We start from the raw sequence: 14,978 nt of genomic DNA, 5'->3' as shown, positions 1-14,978 counted from the left end.
TCCTGAGGGGTCTGTGAGGGGGAGAATGTGGGGCTGGGGGTTCTGTGTGGGGCTGGGGGAGCTGTGCTAGGTCCTGAGGGGTGTGTGAGGGAGAGAGTGTGGGGCTGGTGGATCTGTGGGGCTGGTGAGGGGAGAGCGTGTGCTGGGCAGACCAGAGCAGGCGTGGGCCTCCCTGGGGACGCGTTGGGGCTGTGTGGGCTGAGCTGGGGGTGGCCCCTCGGTTGCGGAGCACGGCAGGGCCCGAGGCTGAGCCGTGCCCTCCTCTGAAGCGGGGCGATGCCCGACAGGGAGGCGGATGTCCCCATCGACGTGGAGACGGTGACCCCCACACCCGTGCCCCTCTACGACAACCAGAAGGCGCGCAGCGTGATGAACGAGTGCGAGCGCCACGTCATGTTCGCCCGCACGGACGCTGACGCCCCTCCGCCGCCCGACGACTGGGAGGAACACGTCAACAGGTAGCTTTGGGGATGGCAGAGAAAAGAAAGGAATTTGGGTGCTAGACAGGCACCTGCTGCGTGGTCTGGGGGGTTGTTTTTGGGGTGACTCAATGCGCGTATGAGTAACGGTCAAAAAAAAAAAAGAATTCTTGTCTCTAAATTCCTGGTCTGCCTGCTGGGAAAGCTGTGGGGTGTAATGGGAGAGACTGGCTCAGCTGCCAAAGCTTTTGTAGAATCATGGAATGGTTTGGGTTGGAAGGGAGCTTAAAGCCCACCCAGTGCCACCCTTTGTCCTGGGATGGACACCTCCCACCAGCCCAGGTTGCTCCAAGCCCCCTCCAACCTGGCCTTGAACCCCTCCAGGGATGGGGCAGCCACAGCTTCTCGGGGCAACCTGGGCCAGGCTCTCACCACCCTCACACCAAACAAGTTCTTCCCCACATCTCAGCTCCATCTCCCCTCTTTCAGTGTCAAACCCTTCCCCCTCCTCCTGTGGCTCCCCTCCCTGATCCACAGTCCCTCCTCAGCTTTCCGGGAGCTCCTTGAGGGACTGGAAGGGGCTCCAAGGTCTCCCCAGAGCTTTCTCTTCTCCAGGCTGAACCCCCCCAACTCTCTCAGCCCCCCCTCCCAGCAGAGGGGCTTCAGCCCTCCCAGCATCTCATCCTGTTGCTCCAACCTTTCCCATTGAAACTCTCTCCTCTGTTTGGAGGAGGTTGGGACGGCGAGTCGTTAGGTTACCTGTAGATCCTCAATTCACCCGTATTCTGATGTCAGAAATTAAAAATGAAGCCATGCCTAAATCCCACCCTATGAAAAACCCTCGCTTTAATCGTAGTCCTTCCCATCTTGACGTTCTGAGGAATGGAGTTGGGGTGGGTTTTTTTCTGGATAGTTTGTCTGAGAAACGTGGTGATGCTAAAAGTCGTCATTTTTGGTCCTTTTATTGTTTCTGCTGTTACTCTTGTCTCTCTGATGCTTGGATGTTTGCCAAAGGGCCTTAGTGACATTTAAAAACTTGTATTTTTTTTTTTTAATCGAGTCATCATCCTCATTAAATCCCGAATAGCCATAACTCACCTTGTCCGTGGCCGTGAATGGGTTCTGGAGGCTGCGATGGCAGCCTTTGGGCTGGGGGACCTGGATGGCTGGTGCCCTGTGTCACCTCTCTGGTTTTCCCCACAGGACGGGTTGGACGATGGCCCAGAACAAGCTGTTTAACAAGATCCACAAAGCACTACAGTCTGACAGGCTGGCTCGTTTGGCTAACGAAGGGGTAAGCTCTTTCTCTCCCAATTTCCCTCTCCAGCCGAGTGGCTGCCTGGGTGTTTGTATCCGTCCTTCCTGGCGAAACCCCATCGAGCCAAAATGAAAGTCTTGGCCATTGGGTCGTGTAACATTAAAAAACAGGCATCTCCAGGCTTCTTTGGGGTGTGATTCTGTCCTTTGTGGCTTAGGCTGCACGTGCCATGCTTGATTTTTTTTCTCCCATAACTATTTCTTTGGAATTTCTTGGTTTTTAGGCTTGCAATGAGCCGGTCCTGAGGAGGATAGCGGTGGACAAATGTGCTCGGAGGGTCCGCCAAGCTCTGGCCAGTGTGAACTGGGACACCAAACTCATCCAGTGGCTTCACACCACCTTAGTGGAAACCCTCAGTTTGCCCGTGCTGGCTGCTTACTTGGATGCTCTGCAAACGCTGAAGGGCAAGGTGATAAAAGCAGTTGAAAGACCTCACTATCACTTAAAATGTTCTTTCTTTATAAAGGAGGCTGGTGGGGTCTTTATCCTTTTTCTTTGGAGTGATGGGGAGGGGGTTTGAAAGCCCCTCGAAAGGGCTGGGTGGGGTTTTTTTCAGTCCGTTTTCTGGCCTCTGGTTTCAGATCCCCACCCTGATCGACAGGATGCTGCTCTCCTCCACCGCGAAGACGGGGGCAGCGGGTGCCGAGGCTCTGTCTCTGCTGCTGAAGAGACCTTGGGACCCAGCAGTGGGTGTCCTGTCCCATAATAAACCAGTGAGTGTCTCTTGGAGCTTGGGAGACCAGCCTCTTGCTCCATGCATCACTTTATTCTTCCCATCCTTCTGCTGTCCTCTTCCTTCTGCCTTTTTTTTTCCCTCCTGGGCTCTTCTCCTCCATCTTTAGGGAGGGGGACTCCTCCTGTTGGCCACATTTCCCTCTGATGTAGGTTGGGCTGGGGAAAATATCATAACTTAAGGAGAACCTTCCTGCTGGGCAGCAAGATCTTGGGGAGGGAAATTGCTTTTCCTTACACTTCTCTTTGTTGAACTTTGTAGAGCAAATTGCCTGGCTCCCCCCTCATCCTGATTGCTTCCTCTGGACCCTCCAACTCCATGTTCCCCACCTCTCGACGGCACCGATTCTGGCAGTCGCAGCTTTCCTGCTTGGGAAAGGTTCGTATGGTTGGTTTTGAAAGGAGGGAAGGTCAAACTGTGCTAACGCTGCAGCTGATGAGATTGGTTTTATAAACCACCAAAATACTTGGTTCTGCTGAAGGCAGAGGCTGGCATCTGCCACCTGTGGTCTTTAGTGTTTGAGATGTTCCACGCGGGATGAAGTTACAGAATCACAGGATGATATGGGGTGGGAAGGGACCTCTGGAGATCACCCAATCCAACCCCCTGCCAGAGCAGGTCCACCCACAGCAGGTCCCACAGGAACATGTCCAGGGGGGGTTTGAATGTCTCCAGAGAAGGAGACTCCACCACCTCTCTGGGCAGCCTCTTCCAGGGCTCTACCACCCTCCGAGTCAAGAAGTTCCTCCTCATGTTGAGATGGAACTTATGTTCCAGTTTGTGCCCATTTCCCCTTGTCCTGTCCCTGAGCACCACTGAAAAAAGACCGGCCCCGTCCTCCTGACACCCACCCTTTAAGTATTTATAGGTGTTGATCAGATCCCCCCTCAGCCTTCTCGGCTCCAGACTAAAAAGCCCCAAGTCCCTCAGCCTTTCCTCATAAGAGAGATGCTCCAGGCCCCTCATCATCTTTGTAGCCTCTGCTGTCCCCTCTCCAGCAGTTCCCTGTCCTTCTGGAACTGGGGAGCGCAGAACTGGTCCCAGTGCTCCAGCTGGGGCCTCCCCAGGGCAGAGCAGAGGGGGAGGATGACCTCCCTCTGCCTTTGGCCACGCTCTTCTGAGATGGGGCCTCCCCAGGGCAGAGCAGATGGGAAGGATGACCTCCCTCCACCTGTGGCCACACTCTTCTGAATGCCCCCCCAGGATGTCCTTGGCCTTCTTGGCCACAAGAGCCCATTTCTGGCCCATGGGCATCCTGGTGTCCACCATGACTGCCAGGTCATTCTCCTCAGAGCTGCTCTCCAGCAGGTCACCCCCAGCCTGTCCTGGTGCAGGGGGTTATTCCTCCCCAGGGGCATCACCCTCCACTTGGCCTTGTTGAATTTCACCAGGTTCCTCTCTGCCCAACTCTCCAGCCTGTCTAGGTCTCACTGGATGGTGGCACAGCCTTCTGGAGTGTCACCCACTCCTCCCAGTTTTGCCAAATCTGATGTGTTTGGGGGTCTCTTGCCGACAAAAGCCACCCTTCTTCAGCAGTTTAGATTGTATTATTACTGTTATTAGAGTGTCTTATTACTGTTATTAAGGATTGCTGAGCTCTCTGGTAGGAAAAGGTTGGAGGAGAGAGATTATGGGTCGCCTTAGTCCTCTGCCTGGATACAGAGCTGCTCCCACACCTCCTAATGGGTAGATATACTGGGTGTACTGGAGCGAGGTGAGCAGCAGAGGTTGTCTCTGTGGAAACTTCTCTACTTCCTCTGTTTTTAGTAGCTAGAAGCGAATCCTGGAGGAAAGGAGGAGAGAGAAAGCACAAGTTTATGCATGAAGGGGGTTCCAGTCCGTGCTATAGGTCTCCCCGGAGCCTCCTCTTCTCCAGGCTGAACAACCCCAGCTCCCTCAGCCTGTCCTCGGAGCAGAGGTGCTCCATCCCCCTGATCATCCTTGTGGCCCTCCTCTGGACCCTTTCCATCAGGTCCATGTCCTTCTTGTATTGAGGGCTCCAGACCTGCACACAAGACTCCAGGTGAGGTCTCACCAGAGCAGAGTAAAGTGGCAGAATCCCCTCTCTGGACCTGCTGGCAACGCAGCTTTTGATGCAGCCCAGGATGGGATTGGCCTTCTGGGCTGCAAGGTCCCACTGCCTGCTCATGTCCAGCTTCTCCTCCACCAGCACCCCCAAGTGCCTTTCCTCAGGGCTGCTTTCCAATCCCTCACCCCCCAGTCTGTACTGATGGTGAGGATTGTTCCAGCCCAGGTGCAGAACCCTGCATTTGCTCTTGTTGAACCTCATGAGGTTCACCTGGGCCCACCTCTCCAGCCTGTCCAGGTCCTTTTGGATGACATCCCGTCCCTCTGGTGTATCGACAACACCACACAGCTTGGTATCGTCCATCTTCCCTTTCCTTTTCCCATTATCTATCTTCCCCTTCAAACCGCAGGTGATTCCCATCGCCACCCACCTGCTGAACAACGGCAGCGGGGGTGGCGGTAGCTGTTGTCCCCAGTTAAGCCCTGGTTATTTATCCATCTTCCCTTTCCAAACACAGGTGATTCCCATTGCCACCCACCTGCTGAACAACGGCAGCGGAGTGGGAGTGCTGCAGTGCCTGGAGCACATGATCGGGGCCGTGAGGAGCAAAGTGGCAGAGGTAAGAGCCAGCCACGAGTGTGTCGGGGAGCCTTTGTCACTCCCTTCAAACCGGTCACCTCCCCTGTAGCTGCTGTGTTGTCCCCCCTGCCTCCAAGGACATCATCCTGTTGTCTCTCCCTCTCCATCCGTGTCTTTTTCTCTCCTGTAGATTCACAACCACTTCTCTCACAAGCCCATCATCCTCATCGGGTGGAACACGGGTGCCTTGGTGGCCTGTCACGTAAGTACCCCATTCTTTTGCATCCTCCAAACCCACTTGATGGCTTCAGTTCAGAGTTAGCTTTGAATTACCGTTGCCTTTGAGGCTCTGCTGGGTTCTTCTTGTCCACTTTCTCTTTCCAAGGCCTGGCTTTGGGACAGACGTCCTTTCTGCTCACGGGGGCATAAGCAATTTAAGTCATTCACTGTGTTTTCAGCACTTTCAGTCAACAAAGGAAGGTCTAAATGTAGGAGATATCTAGCCTGGCAAAGCAGCCATCGCAGCCTTGACCATTGGGATGCTGATTTGGTGCTTTTTCCACCCAGGTTTCAGTGATGGAATATGTCACTGCAGTTGTGTGCCTTGGATTCCCGCTTCTCACCGTTGATGGCCCCAGGGGGGTAAGGACCAAAGGCAGATGGAGCCATTTAAAGAACTGTACTGTTATGTTGTTTGTTTTTGTTTTTGTTTTTTTAATCTCCCTAGATTATTTCATAGAATCGGGCTTGGAATTCCAGTGATAACTGGAAGATTTTTTGAGGAAAGTCTGAGTGATTTTTTTTTATTTGGAGGAGGTGTGCCCACCAGTTGGGCCAGAAACAACTTGGGTTGATTCATACGGAGCCCAAGTTGCTCCTTTATTAACTGCCCAGCGTGGGACTGGGTTGGGAGTGGCTTGTGCTAATGAAATGGCTGATTCTGAGGGTGGTGTAAATCTGTGTAACAGGCATTTGCTGGGGCATGGCACAGCTCTCCAGCAGAGGTTTCTTCAGGACTCAGGATCTGTGTAAATCCCATCAGGGTTCAGCCCAGGAGTTATAGAACTCTCCAGGTTGGAAGGGACCTTTCAGATCATTGAGTCCAACCATCAACCTGGTGCCCAAACCCCCACTGGCCCATGTCCCTCAGCACCACTGCCCAGCTTTTACATCCCTCCAGGGATGGTGACTCCACCACTGCCCTGGGCAGCCTCTTCCAAGGCTTCACAACCCTTTTCATGAAGAAATTTTCCCCAATATCCATCCTAAACCTTCCCTGGGGCAACTTGAGGCTGTTTCCTTTTGTCCTTTGCTGTTCTTCTTCTGCCTTATCTTGGGTTTTTGTGGCAGAAGCTTGGAAGGGGGAAAATAGGGTTTCTGAGGGGAAGGGCATCCATCTGAGCTGTTAACGAGTAACAGCACCACGGATTCACTCAGCTTTTGAGTCAGTCTTTCTCATGAGATGTTTAAATGAACCACACAGTTTATACACCTGCTTTTCAACTGGTCTGTACTGGGATGGCACGTGAAGCGCTGTCTTGCCCCTGTAGCACCTGCCTTCCCTCTTTGGAAACCCTCATCTAATTCAGAAAGGTGTTTGGCTCCAAAGACTCTGCATCCTGGATCGGGGTCCTTCCAGATGACGTTTCCCTTGGCTCTTGCAGGATGTCGATGACCCCCTTCTGGAGATGAAGACCCCTGTCCTCTTTGTGATCGGGCAGAATTCCCTGCAGTGCAACATGGAAGCAATGGAAGATTTCCGGGAGAAAATCCGAGCGGATAACAGCATGGTGGTGGTGGGAGGAGCAGATGACAATCTCAGGTAACGATCTGTGAGATGGATACTCCCCTCCCAGGAATGCTGGGCAAGATCTGAGCGTGCTGCATACAAAAAAAACACCAAAATTGGTACTGAAGCTAGATGGAACTGCATAAAAATCATAGAATTATGGAATTGTCTAAGTTGGAAGGGACCTTTATGAGCATCTAGTTCAACCATCAACTGAACTCTGATAAAAAACCATCACTAAACCATGTCTCTAAGCACTATGTCAGCCCGGCTTTTAAATCCCTCCAGGGATGGTGCCTCAACCACTGCCCTGGGCAGCCCATTCTAAGGCTTAATAACCTTTTCCGTGAAGGAATTTTCCCCAGTGTCCATCCTAAACCTCCCCTGGGGCAACTTGAGGCCGTTTCCTCTTGTCCCATGGCCTGTTCCTTGGGAGAAGAGACCGACCCCCCCCCTGGCTACACCTTCCTTTCAGGGAGTTGGAGAGAGCCAGAAGGTCTCCCCTTAGCCTCCTTTTCTCCAGGCTGAACACCCCCAGCTCCCTCAGAAGTTCTCCAGACCCTTCTCCTTGTGCTCCAGACCCCTCACCAGCTCCGTTGCTCTTCTCTGGACACGCTCCAGTCCCTCAAGGTCTTTTTTGTAGTGAGGGGCCTAAAACTGGACCCAACCCTCGAGGTGGGCCCTCCCCAGTGCCCAGTATAGGGGACAATCCCCTCCCCAGTCCTACTCCCCATGCTGTTCCTGATCCAGGCCAGGATGCTGGTGGCCTTCTTGGCCACCTGGGCACACTGCTGGCTCATGTCCAGCTGACAGTCAACCAACACCCCCAGGTCTTTTTTTTTTTCAGCCAGGCAGCTCCAGCCACTCTTCTCCAAGCTTGTATTGCTGCGTGGGGTTGTTGTGACCCAAACGATCCATCAAAGTCAGTTTAGTTCTCCAAAACCTGGTGTGTTGGATAGAGGGTTGGTTTTCTGTGATAAATCTGCATTGTTTCTCCCAGTGGTAAGTCAAAGATCTAGGGCACTGTGGTGTGACACTAGAGCAAGTCTTTGCTGTTTTGTGCCACCCCTGGCTCTGGAATGTGTAGCTTTTGGGGGCTGTGCCCAGAATTAAGGGAGGCTGGAAAAGCCATAAAATCATGGAATGGTTAGAGTTGGAAGGGACCTTAAAAATCATCAAGTTCCACCCCCCTGCCCTGGGCAGGGACACCTTCCACCAGCCCAGGTTGCTCCAAGCCCCCTCCAACCTGGCCTTGAACCCCTCCAGGGATGAACAGGGATGAACCTCTACAGGATGACCAGCCCCAGCTCTCTCAGCCTGTCCTCATAGCAGAGGTGCTCCAGCCCTCTGGTTATTTTTGTGGCCCTCTGCTGAACCTCTTCCAACAGGTCCGTGTCCTTCCTGCGTTGAGGACTCCAAAGCTGGAGTCAAGAAGCTCTTAGGGTTTCAGTAAACTCTGGAGCTTGTTTTCCTGTCACACTTGTGTGTGTTTGGAAGAACTGCACTGAAAACCTGAGCAATTTGTGTGTGAGAACAGGGTTGGGCTGATGCTGGAATGGGACCCAGCAGCGCAGATGAGGTTTTGGAGCATCATAGAAGTCAGAAATCGATAGTAGGGATGAGGAGTAAAGGAGAGGAAAGAAACAAACACGAAACTCTGATACTGGGTCTAAAGACGGAGCTCTGAAGGAAAGGAAATTTCATATTTACTTTGCAAAATGCTTTGGGATTCTGGGCCTTTTTCTTCATCATTGAAGTTTCCCTCGATGCTTCTGAGGGATGAATCTCAGCTTTCCAGTAGACGGTGCTCTTGAGTTAAGATCCAGCTCCCTCAGGGTAAGATTCAAACTGGGTAAGGTTCAAGCCTGTTTGTCACCCGAATCTTACTCTAAGGTGAAGAATGATGTTGGGAGTGTGAAAGCGGAAAACCAAATGGGTGTTAACTTCCATCTGTTGTTTTTCCAATAGGATAAGCAAAGCCAAAAAGAAGTCAGAAGGCCTGACGCAGAGCATGGTGGACCGGTGCATCCAGGTAACCACAGAAATCTCCCTTTTACACCTCATCTCTATAAAAAATATCTGTGCTGGAACGTCTGGGTGACCAATAGTTACAACCTTAGTGCCAGGATTGGTTGGAGGAAAGCATCCAGGTAACCACAGAAATCTCCCTTTTTACACCTCATCTCTATAAAAAATACCTGTGCTGGAACGTTTGGGTGACCAATAGTTAGAACCTTAGTGCCAAGATTGGTTGGAGGAAGGGAATCTCTCTCCTGAGAGGATTTTGATGTGGCTGTCCCCTTGCAGGAGGAGAGATGTGAGGTCCTGGGGGTGCACCTTAAACAGAGAGCAGTGTTTTCTGAGTCTTTGCCCAGGCAGATGTACTGGAAGAAGCAGTACTTTGGGCAGAGTTGGAGAAACCATCCAATTTCTCTCAGAAATCAGTGGAGTGTGAGCTTTAATGAGAAAACCAAGGTTTATCTGTAAGGTTCTAGGGTTTCTTCTTGTGGGATATTAAACCTGCAGAGCTTTATTCATTTGTCCCTTTGGGAATCTTTCATTCTTTTTTTGAGCTGTGAAGATCGGTTCAGAGACCCACACACCACTTTAGACTGTTTGTTCCATCCTTCCTAGGATGAAATAGCTGACTTCTTGACCGGGGTCCTTACCCGAGCTGAGAGCCACTCGGGCTCCGATCCCCGCGACCTGGATGCTGAGAAGAAGAAGAAGCCACGTGACTCCACCAGGAGGGATCTGTCCTTTGACTTGCCAGAGAGAAGCAGCAGGCCCACCTCGCCAGCAGCTAAAGTGCCCGCCTCACCTTCAGGCTCAGAGGTGGGAGCTCTTTCTCTGGGACACTTTGAGTTGGGGAAGGCTGAGGTTGTGTAAAAACATGTTTCTGTGCTGTTAAAATACGTGTGGGAGGTGTGGTTGGTGTTGGAAGAGGGAGGTGGGAGGATACGGAGGGATTAGTGGCTCGTGGTGGGGCAAGGAACCTGCAGGAATAGATTTGCTGCAGGAAAGAGATGCACAATCTTTATGAAGGTGATCAAGGGAATGGAGCATCTCTCTGCTGAGGAAAGGCTGAGGGACCTGGGGCTGTTCAGCTGGAGAAGAGCAGACTGAGGGGGGATCTCATCGATGCTGAGCAAGAGCTAAAGGGAGGGGGGCAAGAGGATGGGGCCAGACTCTTCTCAGTGGTGCCCGGGGACAGGACACGGGGTGATGGGCACAAACTGGGAAGTGGAAAATAAGGAAAATGTCACTTTGAGGATGGCAGAACCCTGGCAGAGGCTGCCCAGAGAGGGTGTGGGGTCTCCTTCTCTGGAGATACTCCAAACCCACCTGGACACGTTCCTGTCCAACTGCTCTGGGTGACCCTGCTCTGGCAGGGGGTTGGAGTGGGTGGTCTCCAGAGGTCCCTGCCAACCTCCACCCTTCTGTGAATCTTGCCTGTGTGCTGCTGTGCTGGGGGTTACCACTGCCTCTTGGGGGAACCTGGGGGTAAGAGGTGTTCCTTCTCTTCCAGCAGGACTTATCCAGCGTCTCCAGCAGCCCCACCTCCAGCCCCAAGACTAAAATGGCTGCTGTGTCCTCCCTCCAGAAGCCCAGCCAGATGGGCACCACGCAGCTGCTGAAGAGGCCAGTGCAGAGGCCGGACACCGTCCTGACACACAAACAGGCACAAGGTAACGCCCTGTGACTTCCCCACCCTTTTCCCATCTGGATTTTTGCTCTTTATCTGCCCTGATGTGCTTAGGGTTTTTGTTTTTTGAGACCTATCTTGAATTCCAAGCTCCCCTGTGGCAGCTTTCTCTACAGCTCGGGCCCCCATCGCTGTCATCCCGAGTCAGCAGCCTGGTGGAGGGTTGGAATTAGGTTGGAAAAGGTGTTTTCGCAGCTTGTGGAGCCTTGCTGCTGTTGAAAGTGGGAAGGATTTTCGCTTGTCTGGCTGAACAAATCACCGCTCTAATTCTTTTTTTCAAGTGTGAGCCCCTTGAGTGGTGTCTCATATCCTCGAAGGCTGCTTGGGAGGGAGAGTAAAGGTGCTCAGGAGATGATTGAGGCTGTTGAAATGTGACTGAAACAGTGGGACTCGGGTAATTACAGAGTCATCTTGCCTCAGATGGCGGTGGAAAACCTGCTCCGAATAAGCAAACAGCTTGAGCTGTGGGATTTGTTCTTTTTCTGTCCTGTTGGATGCTCATTAGAAGATTTAAGATGCTGCAGCTTCAGCCTGGTTGTGAGCGCTGTGGATGTAGGTAATGGCTTTGTTGATGATGATCCTTTCTGGCAAATAACAGCGACAACTGGGGAGTAGTCCTCCATCCTCCCTTCTCTCCTTATTTCTTGGCTCAAGACAGACCTGGACAGGCTCGTTGTTGTCTCCTGCAACAGTGTGACCCTCCACGTCCTCGAAAGTCTTTTCCTAACACAGGGTGGGCTCCAGGGGGAAGTTTGAGCTTGGATCTCCTTTAATTTCTCAGACCACGGACTGGAGAAACCTATTCCTTTCTCGTTGTAGTGGAGGAGGTCTCTAGATAGCACACGGGAGGCAGGAGGAGTGGTGTGTGTCGTGGATGCCTTGCTTTGTTGGGAGTGTGGCTTCTGGCCAGCGTTTCTGTGGCCGTAGCTGGTCAGGGATGTGCTGGCTGATGGCTCCCAGCTTCTTGCTCAAGCTAGCCATGCCTCTTGCAGCTCTCCTTCCCTGGGCACCAGGCCTTTTCCATGTGGCTGTGGGGCTGGAGAGGGCTTGTTCTGTCGGGGTGTGCGCTGGGTGAAGGCTGGGATGATCCCCCCTTCTCATCTCGGATCTGCTGCGCTGCTGCTGTGTCTCCGTTGTGCCCCGTGGCTGGATGAGCTCCATCCAGCTCTAGTGGGACTCGGGTAATTACAGAGTCATCTTGCCTCAGATGGCGGTGGAAAACCTGCTCCGAATAAGCAAACAGCTTGAGCTGTGGGATTTGTTCTTTTTCTGTCCTGTTGGATGCTCATTAGAAGATTTAAGATGCTGCAGCTTCAGCCTGGTTGTGAGCGCTGTGGATGTAGGTAATGGCTTTGTTGATGATGATCCTTTCTGGCAAATAACAGCGACAACTGGGGAGTAGTCCTCCATCCTCCCTTCTCTCCTTATTTCTTGGCTCAAGACAGACCTGGACAGGCTCGTTGTTGTCTCCTGCAACAGTGTGACCCTCCACGTCCTCGAAAGTCTTTCCCTAACACAGGGTGGGCTCCAGGGGGAAGTTTGAGCTTGGATCTCCTTTAATTTCTCAGACCACGGACTGGAGAAACCTATTCCTTTCTCGTTGTAGTGGAGGAGGTCTCTAGATAGCACACGGGAGGCAGGAGGAGTGGTGTGTGTCGTGGATGCCTTGCTTTGTTGGGAGTGTGGCTTCTGGCCAGCGTTTCTGTGGCCGTAGCTGGTCAGGGATGTGCTGGCTGATGGCTCCCAGCTTCTTGCTCAAGCTAGCCATGCCTCTTGCAGCTCTCCTTCCCTGGGCACCAGGCCTTTTCCATGTGGCTGTGGGGCTGGAGAGGGCTTGCTCTGTCGGGGTGTGTGCTCGGTGAAGGCTGGGATGATCCCCCCTTCTCGTCTCAGATCTGCTGTGCTGCTGCTGTGTCTCCGTTGTGCCCCGTGGCTGGATGAGCTCCGTCTAGCTCTCACTGCCTGCCTGCTCCAAGGTCTCTGTGGTGTCCCTGGAGTTCCTTGTGTCCCCCCCCGCCTCCAGAGCCGGGCTGTGATACTGTAATTCTCTCTGATTCATTTCAGCTCAGTTCGCTGCTTTTCTGAAACAAAACATGCTGGTGAGGAAAGCTCTTCCTCCTGGCACCTCTTCATGTCTCTTTGGTGAGTATCTCCTCACTTCTCGCTGTCTCTCTCTCCGTCTCCCTCCTCCTCCTCTCTGTCTCTGTTGCCTTCTTTCATCCTTTTCCTCTTCCCTCGCATTGGTTTGGGGGTGTGGCCCAACGTCTCCCCTTGTCCCCCTGCTTTTTGGCTTTCTTAGTGCTATATTTGAAGCTAAAGCAAGTGGCCCACGTGCAAGCTGAGAGCATTAACTTCTCCTGAGCTCTTCCCCTTTCCCTGCCCCGGGAGGTAAATACCGCTCTTCGCTGGACTGAAACTCTGTGAATGATGTGGTGACTTTTTGTGATTGTGAGTTTTAACCCTTTCCTGTGCTGGGGCTGAGATGGGGACGTGGACACCACCCTGAGAGACTGCGTGTGTTGGTGGAGGGTCCCAAAGGTGTGGAGCAGCTCCGTGTCAGCGGAGGGGCTGCTGATGGACTTGGAAGAGGCAGGTGTAGACACATGGAGCAGCGTTTTGTGGCCAGAAAGAGTTGGAGAAGAGCAGAGAGTTGAGGGAGAGGGGTGGCTTTGGGAAGATGGTGATGTGGGGGGAGAAGGATGTTGTCTGGACCAGGAGACATGTGGAGTTTGAGATGTCTTTAGGCCTGTGGTCTCTGGTGTTGGGTGCTGGAGCACGCGGAGAGGCGCTCTGCGGGTTAGAGAGCAAGGGGCAAAATCCACAGCGTGTTTTAAGACACAGTTTGACATCTCCAGTGGCAGTGACTGTGTGGATTTGGGTTAAGGAGAGGACAAGAGGTTGAAATGTAAGGCTTTTGGGGGGCTGTGGTGTCATCACGTGAGCTGCCGGTGTCAGTTCTCTGCTGGGGCCACCCCAGGGTGCTGAGAGTGTTGATGTGGGTGAGATCTGTTTCTCTGCAACACCCCAAATGTCAGTGCTTTTAACTTGATGTGGCAAGTGCTGGATGCAGAGGAGCTGGGGGTATTTTGGCATGCTGTGTAGAGACTCCTAGATACAGGCTGTCTGAACACACACGAGATACAGTCCAAACTGCACATGCACAACATCGGTAACAAACTCCTGAGGCAAGTATTGGCCTGAGCAGGTTGTTTTAAAGGTTTCTCTCTCCCTGGAGCCTTGTTTAATGGTTTCTCTCTCTCCCTGGAGCCTTGCTTTGTGTGATGAGGTTGGCCTGGGAGCCCACACTGAGCCCTGGGCTTATCCCAAATCCTCCCACCCAGTGTCTGCTGGGAGGAGAAACCACTGTGGATGTTCTCCCACTGGTGGGGAGATGTGGAGAGGCTTGGACCAACCTGGGCTGCCTTCTGATAAGATCAAAAGCCAATTAAGATCTCTGGGCTCCTTACCGTGTTGGCTCAGCTGCCTGAGCTGCAAGGTTAGGAAGCTGGAGTCTGTGTTTTGGGAGCATTCACGGGGTTTTGGGGTGTGGGGTGCTCTTTCCAAACACGCAGCCAGCCCTTTGCAGCAGTGGGGACAGGGAGGGACGTTGGGTCACTGCTCACCGATGCTTTGAGGGGCACCTAACGCCGCTGCATGAGCCGTTTCACTGTCCTGCTTGGCTGGTGGCACTTTTTGGGGGGGAGGCTTTGGTGCCTGCAGTCCGTGCACGCCTGACGAGGTCTCTCCAGATGGTGATTTGAACGATGCATGTTTGCAGGTGGGTGGGAGGGAGGCAGGCACGAGAGCCTTGCACGAGTGTCACAAGTTAACATGCTTGGACCACAAGTTCCGGCCATGGATAGCAGCAGAGCAAGCTTGTCACTTGGCTTGGGGACCAGAGCAGCCCCAAAATGCTTTGAGTTGCCTGCATTTAGGGTTTGGCTGCGGTCTTGTCCTACACCCAGAGTTCAGAGGTGGTGTGCAGGGAGCTGATAAATATATATATCTGTGTGTATAGACACACACACTTGTCTATATATCGATTTTATATAATATATCCATATATAAGTAAAAATATGTGTACACCATGGCCTCTAGGCTGTTGAATACATGGCTGAGGTGGCCAGGACCAGTAAGGAGGGAGTGAGCTGGCTCAGCAGAAGCTCTTGATGGAGAGGGCTCTCCATAGCTTGAGCAAAGACCTTTCCCCCCAGCCGCAGGTCACGGCAGCACTCGGACCAAATAATCATACACCAGCAGTGGGAGAGCGGATGGGCACGATGTGGCAGCTCCTGACCATGTTTTATTCCCAGAGGCACTTGTCATGAGTCCTCTGTGCTTTTTTGGGTAGCCTTGGCCCCGAAAATCTTGCCCTGCTCTAGGCAGGATGAAGGAGATGCGATGG

The 14,978-nt window shown here is 52.8% G+C and overlaps 1 protein-coding gene across 7 annotated transcripts in view; it reads left to right on the top strand.

Moving 5' to 3' along the window:
* Positions 1 to 234: 234 nt before the first annotated feature.
* Positions 235 to 14,978, top strand: part of KANSL3 (KAT8 regulatory NSL complex subunit 3) — a 36,103-nt gene continuing 21,359 nt past the window's right edge. For 2 of the 7 annotated variants that reach the window (XM_014959499.1, XM_014959498.1), the window contains exons 1-13: positions 235 to 458; positions 1,623 to 1,713; positions 1,961 to 2,146; positions 2,319 to 2,450; positions 2,732 to 2,848; positions 5,017 to 5,118; positions 5,269 to 5,340; positions 5,646 to 5,720; positions 6,743 to 6,900; positions 8,836 to 8,899; positions 9,502 to 9,702; positions 10,397 to 10,556; positions 12,638 to 12,715. In XM_014959499.1, the coding sequence (XP_014814985.1) occupies positions 277 to 458; positions 1,623 to 1,713; positions 1,961 to 2,146; positions 2,319 to 2,450; positions 2,732 to 2,848; positions 5,017 to 5,118; positions 5,269 to 5,340; positions 5,646 to 5,720; positions 6,743 to 6,900; positions 8,836 to 8,899; positions 9,502 to 9,702; positions 10,397 to 10,556; positions 12,638 to 12,715 (1,618 nt within the window). In that variant the 5' untranslated portion in view covers positions 235 to 276. The remainder of the gene's footprint in view (positions 459 to 1,622; positions 1,714 to 1,960; positions 2,147 to 2,318; positions 2,451 to 2,731; positions 2,849 to 5,016; positions 5,119 to 5,268; positions 5,341 to 5,645; positions 5,721 to 6,742; positions 6,901 to 8,835; positions 8,900 to 9,501; positions 9,703 to 10,396; positions 10,557 to 12,637; positions 12,716 to 14,978) is intronic. The other 5 variants (XM_014959500.1, XM_014959503.1, XM_014959501.1 and 2 more) reach the window with 5 other exon arrangements.

This window comes from Calidris pugnax, unplaced genomic scaffold (assembly GCF_001431845.1).
Source record: "Calidris pugnax isolate Ruff unplaced genomic scaffold, ASM143184v1 scaffold452, whole genome shotgun sequence".
NCBI lineage: Eukaryota > Metazoa > Chordata > Aves > Charadriiformes > Scolopacidae > Calidris > Calidris pugnax.
Note: the sequence above shows the minus strand (reverse complement) of the source record. Positions and strands in the feature narration are given on the sequence as shown.